The sequence below is a fragment of the Leucopleurus acutus genome (genome assembly GCF_964270905.1).
Source record: "Leucopleurus acutus genome assembly, chromosome: 3".
NCBI lineage: Eukaryota > Metazoa > Chordata > Mammalia > Artiodactyla > Delphinidae > Leucopleurus > Leucopleurus acutus.
In genome coordinates this window covers 49,466,732-49,486,576 of record NC_139145.1, presented here as the reverse complement: position 1 = coordinate 49,486,576, position 19,845 = coordinate 49,466,732, and the positions used below count along the sequence as shown (strand labels likewise).

Here is a 19,845-nt window from a genome sequence, read left to right as displayed (position 1 = left end):
GGTCCTTATTTACGCTGTTAACATTTACTAAGCACCAACTGTGTGCTAGCCGCTGGGCCAGCTCCAGGGAGAGGGTGTGGTAAGCCCAGGCCCTAGCCTAGGGAGGAAAAGACAGTAGAGGAGACAGATTTGTAAAGCAGGAAGTCATCTTAATTTTCCCTAAAGCACGCTAGTTGACTACTGAGGAACAAAGTACCCGTGAAGCAGAGGAGGGGTTCTCTAACCCTGCGTGTGCGGTGGGATTCTGGGAAGCTTCCCAGAGGATTCGAGTGGGGCCGCAGAGGAGTGACAGTCCATCAAAGGAAGGGGGTGTGATGGGGAGAGTGTGATGGGGAGGGCATTCCTAGCAAGTGCACAGCAAGTGCAAAGGTACAGAACTGTCATGGGGGCAGGTGTTGTGGAGAAGGGAGATGGCAATGTCAGAGGAGTCAGTGACTCCTCAGGGGGCCAGAGTGGGGTGGGCTGCACTAAGGAGACGGGGAGGTTCTTAGGCTGGAGAGCAAGGGGGCTCGCTGGTTGCTGTGTGCAGCACAGACTGGAGAGGAGTACAGCTGGACGCCAGGATCCTTGAAGGAACAAGGCCTGGACTAGGGAGGCGGCCATGGGGTCAGAAAGAAGGGGCAGCGCTCGGCACCTCACAGGACAGGTGCAGAGTAGGGTGCTTACAAGGACGACCCCTTTCCAGCCCCTTCCACTCACCGTTTAGAGCAGGCGCCAGGGTAGATCTTGTGCTAGTCTCCGCCAGGAGTCTTTCAGCCTGTATGCTGGCTCGTTAGGAAGAGAAGGGCAAGGAACGCCTCCCTGCAGGTGGTGGTGATGATGATGATTGTGGCTGCTTCTTATTGGGTGCCTCAGGGCTTGGGCTGGTAGTAGGTTCTCTCCATACCCCATTTCTAATTTTCAGTACAACCTTGAGACGAAGGTATGGTCCCGTTTTACGGATGTGGATATTCAGGCTCACAATGGGGAAGTGACTTGTCCAGGGACAAGTGGGGATCTGTCCGATTCCAGTGGATGTTTCGTCTCACCCCACTGGGCGACCAAGCCCATTCACTCTGGAATCACCTAGTCATGGTGCCCTGCTTTAGAGTTTAGAGGTTAAGAGCACAGGCTGGGGCTCAGACTGGATGGGGTGGGTTCTAATGCCACCACTGGCTGTGTGAACTCAAGTCATTTCTCGCCTGTGGGCCTCTGATTCTCTACCTGTAAGATGAGGACGAGAGTAGAAGCCCCTGCATAGAGTTTTGTGGGCATAGTGATGGACACATACCTGATAAGCACTCAGTCATTATCAGAGTCCATGCAGCTGCTACTCTCGGCTGATAAGATGTTCCTGCAGTGAGTGCACCTCGAGAAGCAGGCTCATGGAAATGTCACTGGGGGTCCATAAAGCTGAAACCTGAAGGAAAGCCTCTGATCACCGTAGGGCTCTGTTGGACATGGCTCACCTCCTTCCCCGCTGCTTCCCTCTGTCTCCACCCTGACGCCCTCTCCTGGGGAGATGAGAAGGCTGGGAATCTAGCTGGTTCCCAGGTGCACGGCATAGTGGTTGCATTTTCCTTTTGCTCTGGAGTTTCACTCTGCCCCACACAGTTTCAAGGGGCCAACAGCTGACTCAGATTTGCTTGCAGTTGATGTGTTGGCTTGAATTCGGGGGCTTCCATTTAAAGCCATGTTTCCGAGAGCTGAAAGCCAACCATTAAAGTGTCTGAAACACAGAAGAGAGGATTTGGTCTGCCTTGGGTTGGCTCTGCTGTGCCCTGAGGGTAACGGCAGCCACCAGGGACAGAAGAGGAGAGACTGGTAGGGAGCCTGCTTCACCCCAGAGTAAATTCTCATTCCTTCCTTATTCTGATGTGACTTTTGCTGATGTTGTTTTAAAAAAAAAAGCCTACTGTAAAAATAAATAAATGAAGAAGTAAAATGTGAAGGTATCTGCCCACATAGCTCCTCCCATGCACATACAGAGACTTTCCCACTCTCCTGCATTCTGCCCCGTTCCCATATACCAGAGGTAACCAGTGGTAATAGTTTGGTCGCTCTAGAATTCTAGACTTATTTGAATAAATACTTACATGTATATAGATGCATAAATACAAAGATATATCTTCCTTTTAATGGGATCATACAGTATTTGTTGTTCTGTATTTTGCTTCTTCATTCAACAAGTAAAATTTCGATCCTGAAAAAGCAGGTCATTAACCTTTCATGTAATTTGGGGGCCTAGTAGGCCCTTCATATAAACTCTATGCTTTGGCCTGTTTTTGTTCTATACATGAATGAAATCAGACCGTGACATGGAAATGAAAAGGGCTGAGAATAGCCCAAACGTTGGGAAACCTGACAATAGACGTGGCAGTTCACATCAGTGAATATGAATGAACTACAGCTACATACAACAATATGGATGCATCTCAGAAACAAAATGGTGAGCAAAGGAAGGCACATATACAAACATGTTTACTGACGCAAGGAGGTGTTGAATATAAAAGTCAGGATGGTGGTACTTTGGAGGAAGAAAGGTTTGTGATTGTGAAGGGACATAATAAAATGCTTCTGGGGAAAGCTGGACTATTTCTAAATCTGTGTGATTGTTACACAGATATTCACTTTAAAATATTTAACTTAGTTGTGCTTCTGTGTTTATGCACTTTTTCTGTACATGCGTTACATTTTACCAAGACAATCCCTCCTTTTAAAAAAGTTAACGGGGGACTTCCCTGGTGGCACAGTGGTTAAGGATCCGCCTGCCAATGCAGGGGACACAGGTTCAATCCCTGGTCCGGGAAGACCCAATATGCCACGGAGCAACTAAGCCCGTGTGCCACAACTACTGAGACTGCACTCTAGAGCTTGCGAGCCACAACTGCTGAGCCCACGTGTCACAACTGCTGAGGCCCACGTGCTTGGAGACTGTGCTCCGCAACAAGAGTAGCCACCGCAATGAGGAGCCTGTGCACTGTAATGAAGAGTAGCCCCCGCTTGCCGCAACTAGCCCCACACACAGAAACAGACCCCATGCAGCCAAAAATAAATAAATTTATTTTGTAAAAAGTATACAAATAACAAATGCTGGAGAGGGTGTGGAGAAAAGGGAACCCTCCTACACTGTTGGTGGGAATATAAGTTGGTGCAGTCACTGTGGAGAACAGTAAGGAGGTTCCTCAGAAAACTAAAACTAGAGTTACTGTATGATCCAGCAATCCCACTCCTGAGCATATATCTGGCCAGAACTGTAATTCAAAAAGATACATGCACCCCAATGTTCATAGCAGCTCTATTCACAATAGCCAAGACGTGGGAACAACATAAATGCCCATTGACAGATGAATGGATAAAGAAGATGTGGTGCATATATACAATGGAATACTACTCAGCCATAAAAAAGTGAAATGCCATGTGCAGCAATATGGATGCAACTAGAGATTATCATACTAAGTGAAGTCAGAAAGACAAATACTGTATGATATCACTTGTATGTGGAATCTAAAATATGACACAAATGAACTTACCTACGAAACAGAAACAGACTCACAGACGTAGAAAACACACTTGTAGTTACCAAGGTGGGGGTGGGGAGGGATGGACTGGGAGTTTGGGGTTAGTGGATGTAAACTATTACATATAGAATGGATAAATAACAAGGTCCTACTGTATAGCACAGGGAACTATACTCAATATCCTGGGATAAACCATAATGGAAAAGAATATAAAAAAGAATGTATATATGTATATAACTGAGTCACTTTGCTGTACATCAGAAATTAACACATTATAAATCAACTATACTTGAATAAAAATAAATTTAAGAAATCACCATTACTCAGTACAAAAATGGGTTTCTGCTTTTTTTTTGTGATCAGATCTGACTACATCTTTTATGAGAGTAACACTAGCTGCTGTTACAGACAGATCCCCAAGTCTCAATGGCTTACTGTAACAAAAATTCCTCTTATCACAATGCTCTCCCTGAAGCAGTGATAAAGTAACCCAGGCTCCTTCCATTGTGTGACTCTGCCATCTTCCAGGGATCATCCTCCTGTGCATTCAGCCAGCAGATGGGGAAAGAGCTCATAGGACTGGGTGGGTGAGATGTTTTTTACCGAGGTCTGGGAATGGCAAAGTTTACTTTTTGCCAAGTGTACCCCTGGCTGTATGCCCTAGAGAAGGAAATGGAGTTTGGTAAGCACCTAAGAGTTTTTGCCAAAAATCTAATTGCTCATAATTCTGATTTCCATAAGAAAGACTAATCAAGCATCTATTCTATACTTCAATTTATGTTGGTTTATGCTTTAAAAACAAATACACATCCACAGCCAGGTAAGTGCACAAAATTTAGAATCTTTCTCAAAAAGGCAAGAATATGCAAATTGGATAGTCATATTTACATGTGTATATAAAATGTATAGATATAACTGAATTTACCAATCATTAAAACACTATGTTTCACATTATTCACAAATTGGCTAAAAACCTCTCACCTGCTCAAGTAAAAAACCCTACCCAAAAGGGTGTCAAAATACTTGGAAGTACCCCTACATTGCTTCACATCTGATATTACTAGAATTAAAATAAAAATTTCTAAGTGCTTCTAGATTAATTTTAGATCTTAAAAAAAAAAAGGCAAGATAAAGTCGTCTCGAAGAAAACAACAAAAATTCTCCAGAGAAGCTAAAATAGGGTAATGAGGGGTATATCCATTCTGTAAGTATGTATTTTAGATAAAAATGACATGGGAATTGGCTTCTGGAAAAATGCACTTGTAGATAAATTTTTCCTGTTTCCTTTTAAAATGACTTGTATAATACTAGGACAACTTTTTAAAGCTACCATGTATCAACAACCACATGACAGGCTCTGTGCTGTGCCTTCTGTGTATTCCTATTTCAAGCCCACAACTAACCTTTGACGTAAGTACTAAAAAGGCCTGGTTCTTTCAGAATGGATAGAGATCAGAATCAAAACAGTCTAAAGCAAAAACATATTTATATATAACTTGTTTCTAACTCCCACTGACCTCAAGTTCAGTTACCAAGGATAAAGAAAACAGAAATAAACCTATGACAACATTTAGAAAATTGACCCGTTTTAATTTTTTAAAAACAAAACCACAACACAACATCAATTTTTTTTTTTGCCTTCTACAATTCAGGTATATCCAAATATTCTAAGACCGGAGTCCCCTGCCCAGAAGCAGGGAATTAAAACGAGACGCTGAAGTCACACAAAGGTGAATGCTGAAGATCGAAGTTCCAGCTATAGGTCACAAGTCTTCCATTCAAACACACTCTAATTCTTTTCCTTTCACAGTTTGTTCAAGTGTTTTACTGGAAGTTCTTTAAAATAATTTCATCCTAGACACCAGGTTTCTTCAATGATACAAAACCCCATGACATTTGTGTTTCCATCCGATTGACAGGAATAAAAAGTAACTTTTATCTTTGTCTCTTTTTGGTAGCATAAAGAAGTAAAACTATCAGCCAGATTCCTTTAGTAATAAATGAGGAAAGGAGAGATGAGAAAAGACCTGGGCTGTGCTGGGTGCTGGTTTCTACTTGTCTTTCTGAGTGTGACTTTAGAAGCGTTAAATCACACTCTTGCCACTACAATGATTAGTACTAGTAATCTTTTTTTAGATGATAAAAAGGAAAATATCCAATGGACATAAAAATGGTCAAAGTTGTTTGTTTTTTTACTGCAGGTCAACTTGTTCCCCCCAGAAAAGATACAAAATGAACATTTAATTGGGATGGTAACTCCGCTGGACATTCCAATTTACCCAGTTGCTTGTTCCCCACACAGATAAGGGGAAGAGGCATTAAACTTTGTTAGTAATGTTATAGTAGTAACCAGATATGTTAATGGCAGCTTATTTCAGGTCCATCAATCCTTTGAGCACATGTAGGAAAGCATGGCTGTTGTTCTCCAACTGCCCACATCTGAATACATTCCGCTATCATGGAAACTACAAAGGAAGGAAAAATATATTTATTCCAAGATTCATTTACTGGGATTTTTAAGCGCCCTCTCTTCTGAAGAGCCCCAGAGTGGTGATAATGTGCTAGGGGCTGCTGTGTTTCCCGGCATGAGCTCCCATCCTCTGAGGGTCCTGAGAAGGATAGTGGATTGGTCCTGGAGCCCTCATGAAAGGAGGGGGTGGTCCCATCGGGTGGAACATGTGTGGCCCAAAACCTACAGATAGGAGAGAAAAGTCTGTTAGGCTTGCAGTTCTCTTAACAACCTTTCAAACCCTGAATTTTCTAAGGTCAATACCACCTACACATAAATCAAATTGACATGGGGCTTCAGAAAATGTCAGTTCACAAGACTTGCTTAGGAATGTCTACCTGCATGACTTCCTTGGTTTTAGAAACCTTCCCCCTCAAGATGGCTTAAAAAAAAAAACTCCACATGTCTCAGGTATTGCTAGTGTGTCATCTGAGCCTCTGCTATCTATCAAACATGCCAAGCCTATCAGACAGGATTTGATCAGAATTGGGGAGGTGAGGGAGAAATCAGGCTGATGGCAACACCCTGTCATCATTAACCTCAATGCTTTATACTCAAGTGAAGGGTGTTCAGAAACCAGAACTTCCTCCAGAGAGTATGGGAACTCCGCCCAGGAGAACCTGCTGCTTGTGATTTACTTACACTGCTCATACTGGCATTGACAGTGCTATAAAGAGCAGTGCTATACAAAGTGCAAGTCCCTGAACTGTTTATTAATTGTCATGAACAAGATAAAGAGCTTGAGCCAAAATGTAACTTCATTACATGACCAAGCACACTGTTTAGTTCATCTGACAATTCTTTGGTAACACGACTTTCTTGACGAATTTACATTTTGGTGCAAACTCCTTACCTTGTTGCAGGCAGGTAGTAAAGGCTTTGCAAGCTAAAACACACCCACAGCCTACAGGACTTCGCCAGGGTTTCCCGATTTCCTCAGAAGGAAGCTGGTTACCTGGGGGTGGGGGCGGGGCAATACCAGGCGGGGGTGGCAGGGCGATGTTCACCACGGCTGGAGGACCGCTGGGGGGTAGGTTGAAGTAGTTGGCTGAGGCCTCTTCTTCTGCAGCAGGAGGAGGAGGAAGAGCTAAAGAAGAGAAACAGCTGGTTAGAGCAGAGGACAACCGTGCAACAGCGCTTCCACTGCCTTGAAATCCTGGGAGGTCCTGCTGGGAGAACACAGCTGCTGGGAGCCAGAGACCTGGGTCTCTTCTAACGTCCGTGGGACACGAGGGCAGTGTGAGCAACTGAAGTTAGCAAGCTACCAGGTAGGCAGAAAGTCTGCACTCACCTCCTGGTAGCCCTGGAACGGGCTCTAGCTTGATTCCAGAGTCTGTGGTTCCGTCCTTCTCCTTTTCTTTTCCTCTGGCTGCTTGGGACCTGGGAGACACAGACCCTTACGCCATCAGCACATGGTCCCACCTTCTCTCACACCTCTGCTTCTCATGTTTCCTAGACAAACGGATTTCCTTCACTCCTTGCCTCCTTTTCGGCACACATTCCTTTCCCATAAATGCCATAGTGCACAGTGGATAAGAGCAAAGGTTTTGAAGCCAGAAAGACTTGGGTTCAAAATTCACTAGAACTGCTGTAGGGGATGGAGGAGGCAACACCCATGTGTTGAGCCCAGTGCTCAGAAAGCCCTCCGTGAGGACTGCTGCTGCTGCTGCTGCTGTGAAAGGTCTCCCTGGCTCCAAGCCAGAAACACGTTCCACCTTTGAATGTCCAGGGCATTTTACTTGTGTCTCTCTTATGCAATCACCACTTTCAAACTTATGTTAGCTATTCTTCTTCATTAGATAGTTGGCCTACAGAGGACAGAATCTAGGTCTAATTCCTGTGTAAACTCTCAGGCCACATTTCATGCCCTGGCATTACCCTTGGCCTGTAATAGCTGGTCAAAAAACACATGAACCTTCAAAGGATCAGATCACTACACCAAAACCCTGAATAAGTTTCCAAAGTAGCATCTTCCTAATATCCACAGGAATGGAGTGCCAGACAGAATGAAAAATTCTTTTTAAAGGTCCTATTGATTTAAGCCTATTCACCGAAAGCTTACTAGTCCCCAGATAATGAAAAGGTTCTTGAAAATCTCAATAATGCTATTTTAATACAGTCTAATGCTCACCTTCCCCATTTCACGTTGAGCCTGCGGCCATTGACGATCAACTTGTTAAAGGACTTCTCAGCAGCCACTTCTGCAGCCTGCCTTGTGGCAAACTGGATGAAAGCACACTGCTGTCTCTGCACAACAGTGATTGTCCGGATCTCTCCAAACTGGTAGAAGTGATTTCTGAAGGGATACAGGTAGAGAAAAATGGGTTAATAACACAGACATTCCCAGGAAGTTGAATATGGATTATTAACTCTTTTTTTTTTTTTTTTTTTGCGGTACGCGGGCCTCTCACTGTTGTGGCCTCTCCCGTTGCGGAGCACAGGCTCTGGACGCACAGGCTCAGCAGCTCCGCGGCATGTGGGATCTTCCTGGACCGAGTCACGAACCCATGTCCCCTACATCGGCAAGCGGACTCTCAACCACTGCGCCACCGGGGAAGCCCTGGATTACTAACTCTTTAACTGATTCACCACAAGGCAGGTGGCCCCATGGTGATCTGCCTAATTACCTGTAGGTGGTTCCCCCATACCTTAAACCCTATTGTGGGTGCTGTGTATTGAGGAAGGGAAAGAAAAATAATGAGTAAATAAAGGCTATCAAACATCTCAGGGTTTTTCCCATGGAGGAAAAGGGGCTCCAGAAGGCTCCCTAAAGACCTTAAACCCTAGATAAGGGGCTGGCAAACTACAGCCCCCATGGCTGATGAGCCAAGAACGTTTTTAAAAAAATTCTTTTTTAAGGTTGTAAAAAAGAAGAAGAGAAAGAGCAGGTGGGAAAAAGTCTGCCACCCACTGGGGACACTCTAGCTCACTTAGGGTTTAAGGCAGACAAGCTACCAAGGGCAGGTTGTACACCTATAAGAGTTTCTTTTCCCCTCTATCTCTTTGCAAGAGGCAATTTCCATCAGTATCTGCCCAGATGTTTCATCTAGCCATGCAAAATACAAGCCAAGAATAACACAAATTTACCAAATACCAATCTCTTTAAAAAGCCAACAAGTTAAACCATAAGGTTATATAATTGCAAAGCTCTCCCTCCCCTACAAAATTAATCATACTTGGATATGTGCCATCTTTAGAAATTCTAATGGCTATTAGGCCAAACAGAAGCTCATGTAATTAATACCCTACACAAGCATGGAATAAGCACTGTTGAGGAACATTACATGGCATCACAAAGGACAACTTTATAAAAATTCCAGTCAGCATGACACTAACTCTAGAGCAACTAAAGAAAAATGTACCTTATACAGAATTATCATGTTTTTGCCAAAAAAAAAAAAAAAAAAAAAAATCTAGGGCAGGTGAAGGCAAAAACAACTCATAAAATTATATTCACAAACCTTAGATCTGTCTCAGTAATGGTATCGCCCAGACCACCAACATACAGTGTGGTGATAGTCTTGTCCTCTGGTGGGTCCAGACGAGGCATTGTTGATGCTCGCTTTAAAAGTTTATCTGCCACAGGGTCATTGATTCCATAATATCGGTCTTTAATGTTCTGATCAGCAAGGGGGTCATCTGGATCTGTTGGCTTCTCATGTCTATGGTTCAGGGAAGAACAATGCATAAAGGTGAAACAAGGGAAAAAATTTTACAGATACCACCCAACAGGAGCTACAAAAGTCCCCTTTTGATCTAGAAACCATGGCCATACCAAAACATAACTATTAAAACAGAGCTAATATCAAGGGATTTACTGTATCACACAAGGACTCGCTAGCCTCCGAAAAGCCACTTAAACGGCCACAGCGTGGCAGAGTTTCCTTATAAAGAAATGTTTTTGACACAATCCACTCCAAAACAAAAGGTAACCAAAACATGATTACCCTCCTCTAGGTCAAGCGTTCTTAATGTGTCTGAGGTCTTGCATTCCACTCAGAGTCTTATTAAATCTATGGACCCAACCCCAGAAAAAAACATAGCTACTAGCTTTTTGTTGGGTGTAGGCTTCACCAACCCCAAAGTAAGAACTCCTAATCCAGATGCCTGGCAGTCTTGAGTCAAACACACTTACACATTCTTTACAAGTCTGGTCTTAATCTGATTTCAACTATACACTGAGATTCAAGCCAATCATACCCTGATGGCAAAGACTTACATCTTAGGCAGAAACTTTTGAGGTCAACATTGATATTTTATGGCAGAGCAATTTAGTTTCCCAAGGCTTGGTTGTAAGTAAAAGTTCCATTATAATAAGTAAAAACAATTTGATCAAGCTCTAGTCCTAAGATATAAGACATATGACACTAGTTCTATAAACTTCTACATTTTAAAGCAGAAATAGTTTAAGCTAGCACCTCCCCCTTCTTAGATGACTAATCATCTGAAAGCAAAAACTGAAAAAGCAGTTCAGCTCTTGCCTGTATGGACACTCCTCTCCTCTCTTACATTCTCCTTTCACCCAGAAGGAGCAAATGTGGGGCCGATTTCTTTTGTAGTAGGGTGTGGTCCGGGCCAGTTTGAGCAGCATGTCACTGGTGGATGTGGCCTTCCCCAACATGCCAACTGGCCGTGTTCCATCAGAGTTAGAAATCTATAAAGGAATGACACATTCAAAAGATAAATTACACAGGTTGTATCAATCCCCCAGGATTCTTTCATTAAATATAAAACTACATCAAGCAAGTGGCAACATACTTCTCGCTCCATATTCTGTGTATAGTATTCTTTGTTGACATCGGACTTTGGCATGTCATCCTTAAAAGACAATCCTGCGTCACGAACCTGGATGGGCAAGCCTAGAACAAAGGAAAGGAGGAAAAAACTCAAAATACATTTTAAACCATATCCAAACTGAATATGTAGACAGAATACATCATTTTCTCCACTTTCTTATTTGGTACCAGAGGCTTTATTTATTTATTTATTTTGCGGTACGCGGGCCTCTCACTGTTGTGGCCTCTCCCGTTGCGGAGCACAGGCTCCGGACGTGCAGGCTCAGCGGCCATGGTTCACGGGCCCAGCCGCTCCGCGGCATGTGGGATCCTCCCGGACCGGGGCACGAACCCGTGTCCCCTGCATCGGCGGGCGGACTCTCAACCACTGTGCCACCAGGGAAGCCCCAGAGGCTTTATTTTAATTCAAAATCTTTAGCACCATCAGGCCAATACTACTATAGAGCATTCTAAGAAATTATCCAAATTCCTGAGTTTTCATGAAATTTCATGAAATTAATGTTTTAGAAAATCTTTTAGATGAACAAAATTTTACTATAGTTAGATTTGACCTGCAATTAATAATGCATCTAGCTTTTAATATGCCATAATTTATTTAAAATAAATATAAAAAAATGAATTATTTTTAGGCTTGTCCTACACATCCTCTGGATAATCAGTCATGTAAGGGTCATTATATTCCAGAATCAGAACACCCCCTTAACAAACATACAAATAATATTAAACAATATGTGACCAGGACTCTGATTAGCAGAGTCAACTTTCTGAACTTAACATAGATAAACTTGTATTTTCCTTTTCCCTTTTATTTTACTGTATAGTAGAAACTTTTGTTGAAAGAATATTTTTCGCATAAATAAAAAGTCATCTGCAGTTAAAAAAATCACTCCCAAAAGCAGTTACTCTGAAACAGTAGCAATATAGTGTATCAGTCCTAACAATATATTTGATACAAAAATCTAGAGCACAATTAGCCAGAACTTTGTCAGGGATTGTGGGAAAAAAAGCTCTGGATTTAGAAAGAAGCCAAAGGCAAAGAAATTACCTATCATAGCAACAATGCCTTTAACTTACCTTGGCTACAAAGGTATACAGAAGGGAGGTTTCGGCCAGTGCTGATCAATTACCAACTTTTCTTTAAGTCCCTACTGTTGTTCAGAACGCTAGAATAAATTAGTATGGTTCTTTTCTTCTTGGGAAAAGCAGAGCACAGCAGACACTCCAAAGTGGGTGAGAACCAGAGAAGGGATGAGAAGTGGGAGACAAGAAAACTGGTTTGTCGTGTAGAGTAGTTGCACACTTTCAGACCTATGGGACAGGGCAAACATACCATACTCTAGGTCCAAGAGGCAGGTCTGACAGACATTCTTCAATTTACTGCAGGTCTGGCAAACTTCAGTCTTCTTGAAACGCATGCGGACCCCGGGGCACCAACGAAACACTGTGAACGGCCTGGCACAGATCTGGAACACAAAATAAAGCCACAGAGTATTAATGGTCCTGATCTGGACAATCAATCCAGGAGATTTCATAAAAGGATCCCTCAATCTAGCGTGTAGAAGAGATCTTAGCAATCATCTAGTCTAAACACCATATGATGTTTCAATCCTTTACAACACCCTTCCTCAGTAGTTAAAAAATTCACATAGTACAGAAATAAAATACTCAAAAATCAAAGTCCTCCCCACCCTAGAGGTCACCACCATTAATGATATAACCCTTAATCTTTTACGGGGTGAGTAGGGAGTGTCATATACTCCTCTGAGAATCTTATGATGGCTATGACCTTCCTCCTCAGCTAAAATGCTCACGTGCGTAATCAAACAATACTTGGTATATACAATCTCAGGGGGTTCAAAGCCCAACCACAGACACCAAGTTAAGAATCCTTACGTTAAAGGGCTCATTTTCTTACCCCTACACTAAATAGTTAACAGCCAATGAGTATGTAAATGATACATGAATGTCTGTGTAGCGCTCACTTTTAAAAAGGACTTCATACCTCAACAAGTGGAAGAGAAACGGAAAATAAAATTAAATCATTACTCTTTAAATATACTTACTTTGCATTCCTTCCCGTACTTTTCTTTGGTCTGAAATAGAAAAAATAGAAAAGAATGAGTTATGGAAAGAAGAAAACCTAATGCCTGTTCCTTCTCTAGACAGGACCTAAGAAATTTATCTGGAAATCCCTGGCATCTTGAAGAGAGGAGGAAAAAATCCACCCTTTTGGGGAGGGAGGGGGGGTAAGGGAGGGCTGGGGATATAATCTAGTCACCTACAAGTTATAACCTCTTAAGAATCTTACAGATCTAACACCAGGTAAGTATGTACCTTTCCACAACCGCAACTCTTAGATTCATTTCTGGCTCCGAAGTTCTCTCCCAAGAACAATTTCCTAATGGTTTCCACAGTCCCTAAATGGAGGATGCAGCCATGGCCAGCCCATTTTACAAAGTTTAGTCAGAGTTAACTACTACAGACTCATCCTGTGCTGGTCCCCTGCATATAGTCAACCAATACCTCCAAGACTGATCACAACACAGCCCTAATCTAAGTATTAAATGTTAACTGCTGCTAATTTTACCCTTATTTGTAAGGATAGAGGATACCTTATACTAAACAGATTACAAGGTGCAGAGGCCAAAAGGCACTTGATTAGGAGTCAGGAAACCTAGATTTTTAGTCCTGGGTCTGCTCCTAATTTGCTGAGGTACCCGGAGTCAGAATATCTGAACTTAGATCCCAGCTCCACACCTTACTTGCTATATTGAAAAGACATAAACTCCCTTTGCCTCTGGTTAACAGACCTATCTCCTAGGGAAATGCTCAATGAATATTAGCTATTATTATGACTTTTATATCACAGGACCGTTGCTGAGTTCCAAAGTGAGAGAACAAGCATGACAGTCCTTTGCAAATTCGTCGTACTCTTAGGGTTAGTAAAGGGGCATTATTACTTCTCAGCTAAGACAAACACATCACCGACAGTGTGCAAGTGCCACAACACTGACAGAACACAGACAGTAAGTCCCGTTTCACACACGATCACTCACCATTCGGATATATGGGTTTTCTCCAAGACACGTCTGGCACAGAATAGGGAAGTCCTGGTGAAAATGGGAAATCTGGTCGAACGCCAGGCTCCGAAGACCCTGCCATCTCGTCCACAGTGATGGGGCGGGGGGAGGGGACGAGGAGCGAGGTTGGGGAACAGGGCAGGAACCCGAGGTCCAGCACTGGCCGGGTCGCGGACGGGGTGCTGTCTGCACTTCCGGCAGACGGCGGGAGAAAAGAGCCGCTCGAAAAGAGTGGAGGGGGTAGGGATGGAAAGGGGGTTGCTGCCGGACCCTGGCTAAGCCCTCTCCCTCCAAGCCCGCAGGAGGGCCGCCCTTCAGCTTTCAGCCGTGGCAGAGTTAGGCCGCGATGCTGGCTTCTCCCCGGAATTCCCTCGGCTGCGCCGCAGCCATGTCCCTGCCCGCCCGCTGGAAGCCTGGCTTCGCTGCCTCTTTCCGTCCTCCATCAGCAGGCATACTCACCGCATCCTCCCAGTTCTGCCTGTTGTAGGTGTTGGAACCCAGAGAGGTCGCCATCTTGAGAGCGTCTGGAGGTAGCCGCAGCTTCCGAGTTGGGAGAGAAGACCGCCACAATCCCGTCAGGCCCCGAAGCTGCCTGCCGGCCGTCGACGTCTTATTTACGCGTCTTGTGCGCCCTTGAGCGGGGGACGGGCCTTGTGCGTCATGACGTCGCCCGCTCAGAATTTCTTCGCTTGATAGTTGGCTTCCTGGTGCTTCTTCAGAGTGGTGACAGCAAGGGATGAAGAGTCACAAGTACAATCGGTTTATTTTAATATTTGAGTGAAAGAATAAAGGAACAAGTAATGAGTGAGGGGTTGGGATTAAAACAGCGTTGGTCCCCACTGAGCGCTTATTATGCCAAACGGTGGAGTAACGTCTTGCCGTTACCGTGTCTTACTTAATTCCCACAATAAGCCCTCTCTCTGTAGGGTTGCCAGATTTAGCAAGGAAAACCCAGAACGTCTACTTAAATTTGAATTTCAGATAAACAGCGAACCCTATTTTAGTTCCAAATATGTTCCAAACATGCTTACACTAAATAATGACTCGTTTTTCTGAAAGTGAAATTTATCAGGATGTGTTGTACTTTATCTGGCAACCATTACCCTCTAGGCAAGTATTATGCTACCTCTTTTATAGAAGGAAACAGGTTTAGAGAGATTAAGTAACTTGCTTCTGGTCGTGTAGCTAGAAAATGGTGAAGCCACAAATCCAAAGACAATAGTGCTGTGTTTCCAACTTCTGAAATGAAAAGGGTCCTGTGGATCAACACATGTATTGTTACATCGTTTTTGGAACAACTCATAACCACACTGCCGATATTTTATGAATTTCAAGCGTCCTGGTGTCACTTTCATAGTTTTTGACATATCCTATCATCAAATACTTTTATTTATGCCACCTTATGTCTTAAAAATTAGGTTTAAAGCATAATTTGTGTAGAGTAAAATTTTACCCTTTTTACTTGAACATTTATGAATTTTTGCTTATAGTCATACAAATATAGAATAGTTCTATCATCTATCATCCCCAAAAGTTCCCTTGTGCTGAGTGAATCCACTTCTCCCCATGCTTGATCCACGGCAACCACTGATCTGTGTTCTGCCCCTATAGTTTTGCCATTTCCAGAATATCATAAATGGAATCCTGTATTGCCTTTTGGGTCTGATTTCTTTCTCTTCGCATATTGTATTTGAAATTCATCCATATTGTTACATGTATCAGTAATTTGTTCCTTTTTATTGCTGAGAATTTCATTGTATGGATGCACTTGGGGTTAAACACACACCGCCCCCCCCAACACACACACTTGCCAGTTGATGAACATTTGCGTTGTTCCAGATTTGAATGAATATAAATAAAGGCATAAGCTCATGCAGCTCAATATCAAAAAGACAAACAATCCAATCCAAAAATGGGCAGAAGACCTAAATAGACGTTTCTCCAAAGAAGACATACAGATGGCCAAGAAGCACATGAAAGGATGCTCAACATCACTAATCATTAGAGAAATGCAAATCAAAACTACAATGAGGTATCATCTCACACCAGTCAGAATGGACATCATCAAAAAATCTGCAAACAATAAATGCTGGAGAGGGTGTGGAGAAAAGGGAACCCTCTTGCACTGCTGGTGGGAATGTAAATTGATACAGCCACTATGGAGAACAGTATGGAAGTTCCTCAAAAAACTAAAAATAGAACTACCATAGGACCCAGCAATCCTACTACTGGGCATATACCTTGAGGAAACCATAATTCAAAAAGAATCATGTACCACAATGTTCATTGCAGCTCTATTTGCAATAGCCAGGACATGGAAGCAACCTAAGTGTCCATCGACAGATGAATGGATAAAGAAGATATGGCACATATATACAATAGATTATTACTCAGCGATAAAAAGAAACGAAATTGAGTTATTTGTAGTGAGGTGGATAGACCTAGAGTCTGTCATACAGAGTGAAGTAAGTCAAAAAGAGAAAAAGAAATACCGTATGCTAACACATATACTTGGAATCTAAAAAAAAAAAAAAAGGTTCTGAAGAACCTAAGGGCAGGACAGGAATAAAGACACAGACGTAGAGAATGGACGTGAGGACATGGGGAGGGGGAAGGGTAAACTGGGACGAAGTGAGAGAATGGCACGGACATATACACACTACCAAATGTAAAATAGCTAGCTAGTGGGAAGCAGCCGCATAGCACAGGGAGATCATCAGCTCGGTGCTTTCTGACCACTTAGATGGGTGGGATAGGGAGGGTGGGAGGGAGACACAGAGGGAGGAGATATGGGGATATATGTATATGTATAGCTGATTCACTTTGTTTTACAGCAGAAACTAACACAACATTTGAAAGCAATTATACTCCAATAAAGATGTTAAAAAAAATAAAAACAAAACCCAAAAATAAATAAATAAAGGCATTATAAACATTCACATACAGGTGTTGTACAGACATAGGTTTTCATTTTGCATGTGTAAATACCTAGGAGTGGGATTACTTGATCATATGGCTTTTTCCTGTATAAGAAAGTGCTTGCGAATATCTGAGCTTCATGCATCTGTGATTTGTTGTCCTTCATTGTACTTTGAAAATTCTTACCTGTCATCTCTTTAAATATTCTGCCCAGTTTCTTCTCCATCTGGGAGAAGAAAGTAATTACACGTTAGACTATTTGATATCATCCCATAGACCTTGAATATGCTGTTGTTTTCTTTTTGAGAGTTTCAGTTTGGATAATTTCTATTGATCCATTTCCAAGTTTCCTGATTATTTCCTCAGGTATGACAAGGTGTTCTGATGAGCCCAGAGAAAATATTCTTCATCTCTGATCCTGTGGTTTTCATTTCAATCTGTCCCTTTCTTATAGTTTCTACCTCTCTGCTGAAATCTGTCATGCATATTATCCCTATTTTCAACTAGATCTTCGACATGTTAATCAGAGTTTAAGTCCCTGACCAATAATTCCAACATCTGGGTCATAACTATATAGGGTCTCATTGATTGTCTATCACAAATGGGTTGACTTTTCTTGCTTCTTTGTGTATCTCAAAATTTTTATTGAATGCCAGTCATTACTTATGTAACAGTAGAGACTGAAGTCAATATTATTAATGCTTGGAAATAGGCAAGCCTCTTCTGTCACGCCATTCGTGTGGGGTTTGGTCATCCTGGCCAGAAATTGAGCTAGGTTTGGGTTTTGTTGCTGCGATGGTTGCCTTCAGTGTTTGAAACCACAGGTTTCATATCCACTAATTTTGTGCTTTGGAGCTGAAGAATTTTTCTCGTGTTCATACTTCATCCTTAGCTTTCAGCTGTCCTGCATACCTGCACCATATGGTTAAGTCTCTATGCCTTTGCCCATGCCCCCAGCAGCTGCTTGCTACGTTGCGAGTCAGGGAGGACTCAGGGATTCTTTGTTCTAATTACGCCTCAGTCTTTTTATTTTAATTTTTAAAAAATTAATTATTTTTGGCTGCGTTGGGTCTTCATTGCTGCACGTGGGCTTTCTCTAGTTGCGGCGAGCGGGGGCTACTCTTTGTTGTGGTGCGCAGGCTTCTCATTGCGGTGGCTCCTCTTTGTTGCAGAGCACGGGCTCTAGGCACAAGGGCTTCAGTTGTGGCATGCAGGCTCAGTAGTTGTGGCTCACGGGCTCAGTAGTTGTGGTGCACGGGCTTAGTTGCTTTGTTATCACACGGGATCTTCCTGAACCAAGGCTCGAACCCGTGTCCCCTGCATTGGCAGGCGGACTCTCAACCACCGCGCCACCAGGGAAGTACAGCAGGCAGATTCTTAACCACTGCGTCACCAGGGAAGTCCCAAGCCTCAGTCTTTAGTAGGTCCTTCGTGCCCAGGCCTTGGGAATGGGTCTTTTCTCAGCATTCTTGCCCCTTCTCTCTGTGGCAGCCAAACCCTGACTTGTATCTGTGGTTGGTTGGTCTTGAAGGGGGAGAGTTTCTTGCCCTTCTTGCATTGGCAAGAGGCCTTTAATGGTATTGGTATAAAATCCTGGGGGGGCTCAGGACTGAGTCCTGTCCCTCCCAAGTGTAGAGGTTTTTTCTTACCTTGTCCCAGCACCAACGGGTCTTTACCTGTGTTCTAGGCAGACAGGGTTTTCTGCTCCTCCCCCAGTGGCTTAGGCCTTTTTGCTCCTAATGAGGGAAGGGCCTAGCCAGGGGGAGGCAAGGTTTCATGCCTTTCCTACTCCTCCTTCCTTTGCATGCCTCCAAACCAAGGGAGGCTCTGTAGAGCTCCAGCACCCCACTCCCCCCAGGTCTTTCTCATGAACACCCGGTGGAGGTTTTGGAAAGAGCTTGTCAGTGCATGCAAGGTCCCCTAGTATCTCAGGCTCCCAGGGGTTTTATACTGTCATGTTAGCCCCAGTTTGGCCTTTAGCAATTCTTTTAGTTGATTTCCCCTTACCTGCTTATATGTTGGTCAACACTTCTTCCTCCCATGCTCTGCTACAGATGAGCCAGTCTACATCCCACCTCTCCTTGGAGGGGTCTGTCCTTCCTTGAAATTCAGGCTAGTTGAGTGCCCTGCCACATCAGCTATCTGATATAGATCCAATAAAATTTATGATTTTGTCATCTATCCACTTTCAGTCAGGGTGACACTCTTTCCACACATCTACATCATAGGCACAAGTGGAACTCCTAAGTCTCCTCATGTTACTTAAATATATTTTAAGAGGAACATTTTTTATCACTTCTGTAAATGGAAAATTAGTATCACTTGTGTAGATGTAGCCTTAAGAACAAGTACAATGAAAATGAAACAATATTTTTTAGTAAGTAAGCCTCTGTTGTCTGCCAAAGGCTCTGAGACAGAAGCCTATGTTTAAAAGAAAAAAAAAGTGCTACATAAGAGAACTGATACTTTATCCTTATTTGACAGAAGGATGGGGAGAGGGGAGCAGGGCATGAGAATGATAGAGCTTTCTCACTATTTGATTCCATAACATTTAATGTTACTTTCACTTAACACTTAAAGTCATTGTCTTGCGTAGGTGGTTTGTATTGTGAAATATATTCCACTATTGATGTCCCTGACCACCAGAAAATGGGGATAAATAAAGCTAACTACAGTTGACCCTTGAACAACACAGGTTTGAACGGCGTGGGTCCACTTACACACACTTTTCTCCCCCACTAAATACATACTACAATACTACATGATCTGCACGTGGCTGAATGCATGGATGCAGAACCTTGGATACAGAGGGCCAACTGTAGAATTATACACAGGTTTTTGACTGCCCCAGTGTCAGTGTCCCTAACCCCTGCATTGTTCAAGGATCAACTATATTGCAATTGAGCAAGTGACTTGGCTCTGAGTTTTTGAGTTTATTCCAGGCTACCCTTTGACTGGAATATAGGAGAAAGAGATGACAAAGGGGCCTGGATTTGGCTCTGCAAGGGTGTGCATTACAGCAAAGGAACTATACACATACA

At 43.1% G+C, this 19,845-nt stretch overlaps 1 protein-coding gene across 2 annotated transcripts; it reads right to left on the bottom strand.

The window, feature by feature from the left end:
- Window positions 1-5,931: 5,931 nt before the first annotated feature.
- RBM22 (RNA binding motif protein 22) lies at window positions 5,932-14,445 on the bottom strand. Of its 2 annotated transcripts, none has more exons than XM_082835537.1 (11): window positions 14,345-14,445; window positions 13,862-13,915; window positions 12,869-12,898; window positions 12,136-12,268; window positions 10,768-10,868; window positions 10,491-10,663; window positions 9,471-9,671; window positions 8,141-8,305; window positions 7,301-7,389; window positions 6,965-7,096; window positions 5,932-6,192 (listed from the first exon to the last, which is right to left on the bottom strand). In XM_082835537.1, exons 1-11 carry the CDS (start codon window positions 14,396-14,398, stop codon window positions 6,062-6,064), a joined length of 1,263 nt encoding a protein of 420 aa, XP_082691663.1. In that variant the 5' UTR covers window positions 14,399-14,445; the 3' UTR covers window positions 5,932-6,061. The 2 variants fall into 2 exon arrangements, with proteins under 2 accessions (XP_082691663.1, XP_082691664.1); XM_082835538.1 differs by having other exon boundaries at window positions 13,862-13,894; window positions 14,345-14,413.
- Window positions 14,446-19,845: the final 5,400 nt, after the last annotated feature.